General features: G+C 45.6%; 1 protein-coding gene across 3 annotated transcripts in view; it reads left to right on the top strand.

Moving 5' to 3' along the window:
- Positions 1-13,074, top strand: part of NRG1 (neuregulin 1) — a 127,884-nt gene that overhangs the window by 107,559 nt on the left and 7,251 nt on the right. For all 3 annotated transcript variants that reach the window (XM_074994598.1, XM_074994597.1, XM_074994599.1), the window contains 4 exons: positions 4,929-5,031; positions 8,399-8,525; positions 9,613-9,743; positions 11,103-11,306. In XM_074994598.1, coding sequence (XP_074850699.1) covers positions 4,929-5,031; positions 8,399-8,525; positions 9,613-9,743; positions 11,103-11,306 — 565 coding nt within the window. The remainder of the gene's footprint in view (positions 1-4,928; positions 5,032-8,398; positions 8,526-9,612; positions 9,744-11,102; positions 11,307-13,074) is intronic.

Raw genomic sequence — 13,074 nt, 5'->3', positions numbered from 1 at the left:
GCTGCCTTCTGCTGCCCTAGTACCCTCAGGCCTTGGCTCAGGCCCTGCAGCCTGGGGTTGCCTGGGCAAGGCTCCCCAGATCACTGTGTCCTTCCCCAGCACTGCTTTGCCTGTGGTATCCAACTCTAGCCAGCAGTCTAGGCCCCTTTCCCTCCAGGGCTGGAGCCAGCGTGTCTTCACCTTGGCCAGCCATCTCTTTTATACTGCTCTCCTGGGCTCGGATTGGCTGCTACAATCCTTTCCTCTGATTGGCTCCCAGGATAGCCCTCTCCTAGGGCTGTTTTTAAGTCTTTCTCTACCTCCCTGTCACAGGGACTCACTGCTCAGGGTAGGATAGGTGGCATTCTAAGGATAGGGCATAAATTATGTTTGGCATTCCCTCTGGGTCCCGTAGCATTGGATTCACTAAGTCATTGAGCTCCCAGCGACGCTGGCTGTGGCCTTTCTCCAGTCAATTACATGCCCACCCCACCCCTCCCCAGTGGCAATGACGGCAGGCACAAGGAGCAGCCACAGTCCTCTTCCTTTGCCTGGCACATATGGGTAACGTGCAAAGGCCAGCTGAATCAAGCCCTGTGCTTGCAACACTCTCTTCCCCTGGCTGGGCCTGCAGGAGGAGAAAACACATCACCAAATCTCCCCCCCACCACAGCTTTTGCCCCATGTGTTACACTGAGCTAGGAGGCAGGAGAGCCTGGGGCGTGGCCTGGAAAACTCTTTCCAGCCAGTTGGGTCCCAGGGCCTGGCTCCCACATTGCAGCTGCATACTGTGGCCTGCCTCCCAAGGTGGATGGAAGCCAAAAAAAATGAGGTGTTAATCCTGGCCCAGCAGGTCCTCCCAACTGCAAACCATGTGGAGTAAGTGCTCTCTGGTTCTGCTGGGCCGTGCTTCTTGGCAGCAACGGGGATCATTGGTGCCTAACACCAGAACTCTGGATGGGAATGCCGCTCAGGCTTAGCCATGTCAGTCTCAGAACATGAGAGGCACAAGATGGGCAAGGTACTATCCTGGACCAACTTCTGTTGGTGAGAGAGGCAAACTGTTGAGCTACACATCTCTTCCCCCTGTCTGGGAAGGGTATTTTTAGTGTCACAGCTAACTGCAAGATCAAACTGGCCACTTGCCATGAGTCGGTAGCACATATTCTAAGGGACCCTACAGAGTGAAGTGGCCCAGCTTTAGGAGGGAAATTAATTCACTAGGTAAGAACTCCATCATTCAACTAAAGTTGCAGCTCTGCTGGGAGCACCTCAGCCGTCACACCTATTCTCTTCATAAACACACTCAAATCAGCGTCCTTTTACATGTTGTGCATGACAGACACCACAGCACACACCACCAAACCTAGAATAAGCCTAAACTTCTCTAATGTCAGTAGCAAAGAGATCGTCATGCAGAACCTAGTTTTTGTTACATCTTTGTCAATCTGGAGTAACCTCAGTGATGTCATCAGAGTTAAAAGACTTCACGCTGACAAAACTGAGAGCAGAATTTTGGCAGATATTGCAAAATGTATTTTTTCATGTTATCACAGATATGTCTTGATAACATGGAACCAAAATTCCAGTTCAAATCCATTTAAATGTCCATTTAATGTGTTTAATGTAGCACAGTTCTCCTGTACATTGGGTTATTGTGCTGCCGCAATACACCCTTTGCTTAGCTAACCCTGAACTACTTTCATAGACTCCTGTAACTAGGCCAGACTAGGAGTTATGCTGTATGAGAAATCCCTTCAGATTCTGCTTCAGCCTTTTTTTCAAGCATTTCTTCACTCTGTTTTTTCTAGTCCTCAAGCATGCTGTGCCAGGCCTGCAGTTGACTCTTCAACTTATAACCTTGTCTTTCCCTGTATTTCACCTTCTGTCTTTTCCTATCTGTTGTGTTTGTTTTGGGCTCTTTTTCCTTTTGACTTCCTGTTCTTGGATTTTAAGTTGTTTAATAAATTTTGCAGCATTTTAGTTTTACCACACTGACTTCTTCCTCCCCTCTGTTAATATTCAATGCTATTAATTTTGTCTGACGGTGTTCTTGATCTCTTTACCGGTGTTTGATTCACAATAGGGTTGGCTTGCAGGAAGGGTTCATTTTGTGATAAGGTGCACTGTCTCATAGAAACTAAAATCCTTTTGGTTTTTTTTTGTTTGGGAAAATCTCCATTCATACTGAAACTTGTGCTCCATAGTTACTTTCCACAGTTAGTTTCTGCCAGAGTGGCCAGCCTTAAAAGACACAATATCTGAGCAGCTTTTGTGTATTCACATCACCCCAGCCATTCTGCAGTAGTTAATACATATGCAGATACAGGGTTATACTTAAATAATCAACCACGCCATTTCTTACATTAATTAACAGGTTGTCAGGAAATCGTTATTTATTTGTATTACTGCAACACTGAGGATGGCTATCTAGGTGTCAGCTGAATTCTCTGAAGTCCCTTTCCCATTTCTAAATACAGCTTGAACTTCTCTGGTCTGGCAGCATTCATGGTCTGGAATGATTTTAGTTAACTGGATGTCCACTTATAATGGGTGTGGACCACTTTGCCATGGTCCCTTAACCATTTATCATGAGTGTGGCCAAGATTCCCATGGTCCCACAAAGTTTGTTTGCAGCCACCAGTCCTGGCTCTCAGTGTTCTGTGCTGTTCTTCAGCTCTAATTTACACCTAAATGTCTTCTAAGAGCCCAGTAAGCAGTGGAAATGTTGGTAAAGCTGCTAGACAGCACTGACCTCAAGTGATTCAACAAATTCTCTGGTTCAGCGCCAGTCAGATCCCAAGAGTGCCAGACTAGAGCAGTTCAACCTGTAACATCCTAACAGGCCCGCCATATGTTATGAGTATGCTGTGTTGTTCTTACTGGAATTTCAGGCTCCCAACCAAAACTTGTGAAATGGCCCTTTCCCAGTGTGAAGAATCAGGACCTTCAGGGAGACATGACTGTAAAGCCAGTCCCCATATCCAATCCCCCTCAACACCCCTTGCCACCTCATTTTAATTTCTGCTCAGGTTATATGGCATAGAAATGGATCCAACCAATTCCCATAAGCTATGTGGATCTCCTGCCAATTGCTATAACACTTAGCCTAGAAGTAGACACCAAAGCACACGTTGGTTCCTAAAACCTGTCTGACAAACCTGACCTTCTTTCCAATGGCCTCAGTGCCATCAGAGAATTTAAAATTAAACTGAGACACCTCGTATAGCCATTTAAGGGAATAACCCTCCCAGGGACATTGGCCCCCATCAGGAAACTTCTTCCAAATTCCCACACTGGTTACCAGACAGAGCCCATTGCATGGCTGTGTGTGTTGCTAACCCATTGCTTTAGCCATGACATAACTAAAGGATATGCCAGGGATAATTTTTCACTGTCTCTCACTGCCCACAGCTCCGTCGACTTCCACGGGCTTGCAAGGGGCGTAAGATAGAGAAGCATGTAGCTCCTTGTTTTAAAGAGATACTAATGGAGACTTGTATTGCCCTAAGCCCATATGAAGGGATAAGATTGTAGGTCAGTGTCAGGTTACCAGTAAGTGTATATCTGTGCGCCTACCATCCATGCCCCTGGGTTACACCTGTGAGGTCAGACACAGACTGCCTGGCCAAGGGCCCAACAATGAGAGCAGCCCATTCCCAGCAGATTTCAAATCCCCTGTCCATTCTGCCAGGGCTCAGTCCCCACCATGGAGAGGAGCTGTATTTCTTTTGGTTTGTAAATCTCTCTTAGGGCTGTTTGCCAGTCGATGTCAAGATGACCTCCTGCCAGGTTTCAAGCCAGGTTCCTGCTGGTATCCTCTCATTGTGACGGCCACATTTCTCAACTGCTCTAGAGAATTCGGACTAGTTGGCCCAGCAGTGCCAAATGTTTAAAAAAGCCCAACCTTAGCGACTGTGGGCACAATGAGAGGAAAGCCAGCCAGGTTCACAATGCTGTGGCGTGAATCAACACTCAGCTAGTCCCCCACCCGCTCTGTGGGAGTTAGGCACTAAAATGCCTCAGAAGATCTGAGCCTATGTGGCTCCAGTACATAATTCTCAGCATTAACATTTCCCTGCCACAACATAACAGGGTGCTTTTGCCAGTGTAACCGATGACGGAATCCGCAGGCTGAGCCAACCCAAGCATGGCTGGGGCTACCGATTTCTTTAGAATAGCGAAATATCTCTGCAAATGAGATTAGTGAAGTAGAACAGGTTTTCTTCCGAGGGAAAAACTACACTCTGGCTAGGACTGTTATTTGAATACAGATCTGCAAGTCACACAGGGTCTCTTTGATACAGTGCATCACTAATCATTGCTACTGCCATGTTTTGGGGCAGTGAGCTCAACTGCTGAGCATTATGAGCGATCTCTGAGCCTTTGTCTCATTTTCATTGGTGCTACCATGACAAGCCAACCTCATGTTATGAATTTGAAAGAATACTCTGAAACCTCTCCTGTCAAGACCGCTGAGATATAAATTTGATTTGGGAGGGAGGGTTTGCGGGGGGGGGAAGACATTGAACATCAAAACAAAAGTAGAGAAGATAAATTTGTTTTATGAGCCTGGGAATTAACCTTTATTCCAGCTGTCTTTGCAAGAGCAAAACATCCAAAGCATTTTCAAATCCCATAGTGCATTGCATTCTTATTTTCAGCAAATGCTGATATTTGTCAGTTTTAAAAGCCACATATTGGATATTGTCCTAGTTAACAATAGAAGTATTTTTTTTAATTTGACATGTTGTGTTTTATTAGCACCCACTAGCCACTGATATTGTGTTAAGACCTTAAGTTCTTATCCTGCAATAGAGTTTTCCCCAAAATGCTTGGTCATCATGGGTGTGTTTTACTGTGTGATCCTCTGTGGTGGTATGTCGCATGCATCCACTTGAATTGGCAGCCTGCAGCTTGTAATCTTCTCTGTTTTTGTCCCTTTCTAGAAGCAGAGGAACTGTACCAGAAAAGGGTCTTGACCATAACTGGCATCTGCATTGCCCTCCTTGTAGTTGGCATCATGTGTGTTGTGGCCTACTGCAAAACCAAGTAAACTTTTCTCTTCCTTTTTATCTCTGTGTTTTTCCCAACGGGCTTTGTACGGCAGCTGATCAGCTGAACATGAGTGGTCTCACTGGACAGTTGTGGGTGACAGGACCTGACCGAAATCTGCCATAGGCTTGCATTAGGAGTCATGCTATTGCTATGTAATCACCATGTATTTAGGCATGGTGATTCCATCATGCAAAGTCATAACCTGTGCTTATCTGAACATGACTGGAAGTGACCAAACTGGAATCAGCACAGTCAGATGAAATACTGGGAGGTACAGATCTCACTCAGTATCACGTGAAAGTATAATATATACATGTAAAGTGTACTTCTAATGTCACACTGTTGATGAGCCCAAAAGATGTAATAATCTCAACAGACCCACACTTTTTTAAGAATAGAGGCTTTGGAGACTAGAAGTAAAAACATCAGACCAGTTTTTACGTATTTGAGTACAAGATTGCCAGCGGTAAGAACTTGGAAATCCCAAAGACCAAAGGATTGTTAGATTCTGTAACGTCTCTGTAAATTATGGGGTTAATATAAGGAATTTAAGACCAAGTCCCAGTGGAAGTCAGTCAGATTTGCACTGTCAAATTCTTTAGCTCCTTTCATAAAGCTCTTCTAATTGTACCTATCAAACACCAAAGCAAAGTGTTGTCAGTCTACCGCATATGCACAAAGCAGATGTTCCCTTTCATATGGTGATAGGACTTCATCCAAAACACAGTGAAGTCATTGGACAGTGGGGTTTGGATCAGGGTTGTAACCTAGCGCTTTTTAAGCATACACCTCCATAAACACTTCTCTAGGATTTCCCTAAATTAGTCTGGAATCCAACCCAAACCTTGGTAATCCGGAGGAACAGGAGACATTGGGAATTTCCATCAGTGGCTTGTGAAATGTTGTTAAAGCACTTTATAAGTATGAAAAGGGATCTGACAGGTTAAACCCACAAAATCCGGCAGTGGTGTCATGTTGGCGTTTGGGAGATGTTCAGTGTGCTCTTCTGCCATTCTCCCTGTCTCTCCACTGCCTGTTGGAAAACCCAAGGGAAACCCCCCATGGGCTCGAAGAGAATGCGTAGAAGAAGAAAGATCTAGGAACGTGTGGGTGTCTTTGCAAATGACACTGCTGATGGAGTGTGAAGATGACATCTGACACTGAATCTTTAATCCCAAAGTGTTCTATCTGCACAGCAATTAAATTAATGAAGAGACATCACAGAATGAAGGCTGTGCACATGGTTTCACATTACTCTTTCCTCTCAGCTTCCTTTTGTAATTTCTTTTCAGTCCTTTAAAAGCAAGAAGAATGGCACATTTGCAAACTGCACCCAGCTGTATTGCTGAAGGTGGAAAGTAGCATAGACCCATAGGGCCATACTCCTACCGGGTGCAAATTGACTTCCGCAGAGCAACACCATTTATACCAGCTAAGAATCTGGCCCATAAACTGTGACTCGAAGCCAAGAGCTACAGACACTACAAGTACAGCTGAGTCAGGGATCCTGGTTGTCACATAGCTATCCACTCGCACAGTTTCAGGCTCTGCTGGAGATGCATATTCTATACCATGCCTAAAGCCTTGTGCAGTGGAATTGTGTAGTAACTGTATCTTCTGACTTTGCTCTGTTTTAAAGCATCCGGGCAACCTGGGCAGGAAGGTTTGGGGCAGTCCCGCTGATCAGGAACAATGTATTGCTGTAATGCCAGCTTGCCCAAGTAATTCACTCTTTGCACTGAAGCTTCCTTGATCACGGTAGCTTTTAATAAGCTTCCAGCATTTTTTTATTTTCCCTTTTTTGGCAAAAATGGAGTAGCCTCTCTTAAGTTCTGCAAAGGGTTGAAAATACCATAGCTGTATGCTGTAGTATCTTATCCTGCCAAAACATCTGCACTTATATATATGTTCATCACTACGATAGCCAAGCCCTAAGTTGGATCTAAGTTTTACACTCTGTTCCCTGAGTTCTGCTTCACTGTCGTGGAAATGCTGCAGTATTTTCAAACAAACCTGCAGGATATTTAGAAATTAACTATGAAATTTAATAGAATAGTTGTAATGCAAGAGTCCCAATGTTACTTGTTTCGATATTGAATTCAGTGCATTTGATATTGCAGTTTAAGTTCTCAGTGTCTTATAGATTTTGATACTAGCAGCTTGTTGTTAGCCCATGGAAGTGTTCATAGGGGGAATGTGGAAAGTTTATCAGCTAGGTAGGAGACGCTGATCGTGGTTTAAGAAGAGGAGTCCAGTGCCTTTTGAGGTGTAGCAGAAACAGAATAGTGGGATGTTTTTGTCAAATGATCAGTAGTGAACCTATTAACAGTCTTGACATAGATGTAGTAATCATTAGGTTTCAGAGTTAACGTGCAATTTACATGAGGGAGGACACTTTCCTCTCTAAAGGCTGGCAAGCTGCCTGCATGCTTAGGCCCACGTCACTTCATCAGTTAGCACTTTGTTAATATTTTCAAGATTTCCTCTACAACCATAAGGACTCTAAATACCTTTTTACATGAGCTTGGATTGTGGACTCCTGTCCTTTGGTGCGGGGGGGGGAATTCCATGGCAAATTCCATAGATGCGCTGTCACAGAACATGCAACACAAAACATTGGGCTCCCTCCTTATCTTAACTCAAAATAGTCACCAGAGTAACTGGCTGCAAGGCTGGCTGAGGAGGTACAGGACTGGAGGGCTCCTGGTGAGCAGCTACAGCCAGTTGCACGTTGCTTCTCTCCAGAGCAGAGTGGCATTTTGCCAGGGTGTGCAGCCGCTGCTGCCTGTGCAAAGCCGTAGCTGTCATTTGTAACATAGGTGCTCCCTGGCTCAGGCCCTAGACCCATAGGACCGATAGTTTACGCATGAATAATGTCCAGTGTTCCCCCGGCCCACAGAAGAATGTTCTCAAACGCGTAAGCAGTCTAGTCTGCACGATAGCCTGCTGCGTTCAGGTACACACGCGAACGCAGAAGCAAGGCCACTGGGTTTTGGCTGCACAGTGGTGAGAAATGACAGCTCAGTGCAGCAGATAGAAAACAAGTTGTGTATAAAACTCTGTGGATTGTCAGATCCAGAGTGGCACTTTGTCGGTTTGATCTTCGGAGAACTGCTTCTGAAAGGAAGTAAGTTTTGGGAGTGGATCTCCCCTCCCCCACCTTTCCCGTCTCTCTGTAACTACCATCCCTCCCCCACAAACCTTCCACAGCTCTGTAAATCCCACCTGCTCCAGCAGCGCCTATCACCTTGTTAGGATAGCAGAGGCCCTCAAGGATGGGAATAGGTTGGCAATATCTTGCTGGCCATTGCAGTTCGTCTTTTCTTTGCCTGTTCAAACCGTTTCCCTCTTTCACGAACAGGAAGCAACGGAAAAAGTTGCACGATCGCCTTAGGCAAAGCCTTCGCTCTGAACGGAACAACATGGTGAACCTGGCCAATGGACCGCACCATCCCAATCCACCACCCGAAAATGTCCAGCTGGTCAATGTAGGTTTTAATGTCCGTTGTTAATGCTAACCCACTAGTGTAGCTGTAGCCTTTATCTGAGAGTTTTTCAATTACAGGTTGAGCCTCTCTACTCCAGCACCCTCAGGACCTGACCGGTGCTGACCAGGAGAATTTGCTGGCCAGAGGGAGGTCACTATTGTCTAGCAGTGTTACCAACACTTCCACTGCTTATCGGGTGCTTAGAAGATATTGAGGGGTAAATTACAGCTAAATAGCAGCACAGAACACTGAGAGCCAGGACTGGTGGCTGCAAACAAATTTTATGGGCTCATGGGAAACTTGGCCACACCCATGATAAGTGGTCGTCCAGCTAACTAACATCATTACGGATGCTGCCAGACGAGAGAGTGCCGGACTAGAGAGGTTCAGCCTGTACTAACTGCTAAAAATTAATGATCAGGGTTTCCAGGAATATGGGATTTCTCCACCAAGAAATGAGTAAGAACATTTTAAGAACTGTTTCCACAGAACGCTAAATTCAAAACATTTTCATGTGCAGCCACATCAGCAGAACATTGCAAGTCGGTCACTGGGTCGCTGCGTATCAGAGGCTGAGATGTTAGAATTCCAGCCTTTGTTCATAGTTACAGTACTGCACGGAATAGTGTTCCCTCTATTTTTATCTTTCGTGTGCAGAATAATTTTTGTGTGCACCAAAGCATGGGCAGAGGCGCACCACCATTAGAAACACACACTGCCAGCTGTGGGCACTCTGCTAAGCCACCAGATCTCCTCTGGGTGGCCACCCGAGTGCTCAGCTTACAGGGAACAGTGGTAAGAAGCATGTCTGGGGAGATGGATCTCTACAAATAAAGTACCTAGTGGATATTTAACTTTCCCAGTGCGGACTAGCCTAATTACCAGTTGGTAGATTGTGATGCTTTTTGCTTTGTAGTCCCAGGTTACAAAAAAACTCACTTTCTTTTTCCTCAAGCCAGCAAAGGCTGGTGAATGTTTCTGTGGTCATGCTCAGCAGGGGCCCACCATACATATCTGACCAAAATGTGTGTGTGCAGATGTACTGTATGTTCCCCTATGTAAACCTGAGATGCATCTGTTTCTTCAGCAGTACATGTCTAAAAATGTCCTCTCCAGTGAGCACGTCATTGAGCGAGAGACAGAGACGTCGTTTTCCACAAGCCACTACACCTCGACAACCCATCACTCCACCACTGTCACCCAGACTCCCAGCCATAGGTACCAGCATGTCATAACAAACCTCCCCACCCCAGGAGAAACTGGTGTTGGGTGTCAGCTGTCCCACCATTGCCTAAAAGAAGCTGCATGCAAATGCACTGGTCACGGGGGGTTAATCTAAGGATGTATGGTACTTGACATCCTACTACCAAAACAAATTCTGTTCCTCAGAGAAGTTTTTGAGTTGAGCTGGAGACACAGTCATGATTCAGAAAGTAGAATGTGCGGTGTTGGAAGAAGTTGTATATCCTGCCTTGGTTCTTTCCAATAGAGAGGAGGTGCATAAGATAGAGAAGTTTGGATAATGGCCATGAGATCTGTGAATGAATAGAAGAATGAAGGGCATTTGATAGCAGCCTTCAGCTTCCTGAAGGGGGACACTAACGAGGATGGAGAGAGGCTGTTCTCAGTTGTGACAGAGGGCAAAACAAGGAGCAATGGTCTGAAGTTACAGAGGGAGATGTCTAGGTTAGATATTAGGAAAAACTATTTCACTGTGAGGGCGGTGAAGCACTGCAGTGGGTTAGCTAGAGAGGTGGTGGAATCTCCATCCCTAGAGGTTTTTAAGTCCTGGCTTGACAAAGTCTTGGCTGGGATGTTTTTGTTGGGGTTGATCCGGCTTTGCGTAGGGGGCTGGACTCGATGACCTCCTGAGGTCCCTTCCAGCCCTAGGATTCTACAATTCTGTGAACGTAGCGCATAGGAGGCTATCTCTAGACTGCAGGCTTCTGTCAAGAGATCTGCCACGTTGGGAGCATTCTGTTGACGTCACGTACGCCTCACTCCACAAGGAAGAAGGGATGTCTCAACCTTGGGGAGTTTGCTGACGTTCGACCCTGTGTGGACAGGCCAAATGTTGGAAAAGCATCTCCCAACAGAACCGTCCGCAAAAGATAACACAGATTTTGCCAACAGTTTCCTGCAGTCTAGACAGAGCCAGAATGCAAAACAGAATGAGTGCTGGGCCATTACCAGCTGTTGGTTTTGTGGGGATCCACTACCGGTTTTGTGAATTTTAATATACACAAATTGCTGAATTGGGGAGAAACCTTTTGTTCATTTTTGGCAATACTGTGAGACCACGTAACATGGGTCTGACGGGTAGGAAACTCTTTTCCACCCCAACTGAACCACCTGCTGCTATACCCATAAATCAAGCTGTCTTGTCATTTGTCGGGTGGGAGAATTCACACCAACTAGGGTCTGTGATTGCCTAGGTATGGAATTTAATCAGCATATCGCATGTAGCCCTGGATTTTCCCATTGTTAAACTTCAGTTATTTGGCTTTCTCCTGTTCTGAATTTACAATAAAAGCTCTTTTCTCTCCCCTCCGCCCCCACCCAACACCTCCCCATCAGCTGGAGTAACGGTCGGACTGAAAGCATTCTCTCAGAAAGCCACTCGGTGCTTGTGAGCTCTTCAGTGGAGAACAGCAGGCACACCAGCCCGACAGGACCCAGAGGGCGCCTCAACGGCATAGGAGGTCCTCGGGAGTGCAACAGCTTCCTGCGGCATGCGAGAGAGACACCTGACTCCTTCCGGGATTCTCCTCACAGCGAAAGGTACTTCAGCAACTTGGTCGAATGGGCTTGAAGAGATTCAGAGTAACTCCTAGTGCCTGAGGACCCCAGAGGACAGAGGTGTCCACTCGCTATGAAAGAAGGAAATGAGATCAAAGGGGAACCTCTGGCTTAGTTCTGTTTCTTGGTTGCCTCCTGTCTACAAGTAAGGCAGAGAGTGACCTTTAGCAAAGACAAAAGGGGAATCATAGAATACTAGAACTGGGAGGGACCTCAGCAGTTCATTAAGTCCAGTCCCCTGCCCTTATGGTGCAACCAAGCACCATCTAGATCATCCCTGACGGTGTCTATCTAACCTGCTCTTACATATCTCCAGTGATGGAGATTCCACAATGTCCCTAGGCAATTTATTCCAGTGTTTAACCACCCTGACAGTTAGGAAGTTTTTCTAATGTCTAATCTAAACTGCAATTTAAGCCCATTGCTTCTTGTCCTATCATCAGAGGCTAAGGGGAATAGCTTTTCTCCTGCCTTGTAACACCCTTTTAAGTACTTGAAAGCTGCTATCACGTCCCTACCTATCCTTTAAGGTTAAGCCCTCAGTGAAAGCTTTAATTAATGCCGAAGGTGGTCATAGTGTCGTGTGGGTTAGAACATAAGAAAAGTGAGAACAAAACATTCCTAGACCAACTCTTCGAGTTTGTTTTGTTAGAATACAGCCTAACACGGCTACTTCTCTGTTACTCTTTGAGTGTTGTGAATTCCCAGGGGTTGGGGGGTTAACTGCTTGTCTGTGGTAGCATAGAGAAAAATAAACATAATCAAAGAAGTTCTTGAGTTGGGCAGGAGACAATGTCATGGTTCAAAAAGTAGAATATGCAGCGTTGGGGGAAGGTGCACATCCTGCCCTGGTTCTTAGCAATAGAGAGGAGGTGGGTAAGATAGAGAAGCTTGGATAATGCCATGAGGTCTGTGAAGGAATGCGAAACAGAGCTAATGCTGGGTCGTTACTAGCTGTTGAATTTTTGTGGAAAAACTACCTGTCATTTTACCCTGGAGTTTAGCTTTCAAGAAATGCAGCATCTAAGCAACTCCGGCAGCCTGATTCAGCAGAACACCCGAGCACGTGCTTAACTTCAGCCATGTGAGTAGTCGTGTTAGTATTGATAGGATCCCTCGTGCACAGAGTTAAGCATGTGCTTAAGGGCTTTGCTGGATCAGGGCCTGTAGCAGTAAAGAGTGCATTCAGGACTACCCACAGGCCACTTGGCGTGTCTCCCACATTCATGCAGATAAAATGTATTATTAGAGTAGTATATTTATCTTCTGGGTGAGAAGAGAGATATTGTTTGCACAGCCCTGCTGGAGTGTTTAGAGTAAAGCAAGCAGCATTTCAAAATGTTAGCCAGCTGTTCAGGCATCTCTCTCTTCATTCTAGCGAAGAGAAAAAGGGCCCTGCTTCTTCAAATATTGCATTTCCTAAAAGTAACATTCCCGGGGGAAATACAGGCTGCATTCCTACAATAAATCGCCAGTTAGTGACGGCCCAACCCTATGTCTGATGAGATTGTGAGCCCTGAAGATGAGCGACATTTCCCTGGCTGTTAAACTAGGCTCATCTGTCTTCCGCCAGCAGGAAATAAATAGCAAATTATTTCTGGGAGATGGGGCGAGAGAGGGAGGCTTTAGATTAAAACTAAATTGGAGCCATAAAAGAACCTGTTAAAATAAAAACGAAGATTCGCATCTCCTCGAAGCCTTTGCTGCGCAGGGAGATGATGAGCCAAGAATCTGTTTCTTCTGTACTCTG

Source organism: Carettochelys insculpta, chromosome 5 (genome assembly GCF_033958435.1).
Source record: "Carettochelys insculpta isolate YL-2023 chromosome 5, ASM3395843v1, whole genome shotgun sequence".
Taxonomy (NCBI): domain Eukaryota; kingdom Metazoa; phylum Chordata; order Testudines; family Carettochelyidae; genus Carettochelys; species Carettochelys insculpta.
The sequence above is the reverse complement of the archived record's forward strand: the minus strand, read 5'-3'. Positions and strand labels throughout refer to the sequence as shown.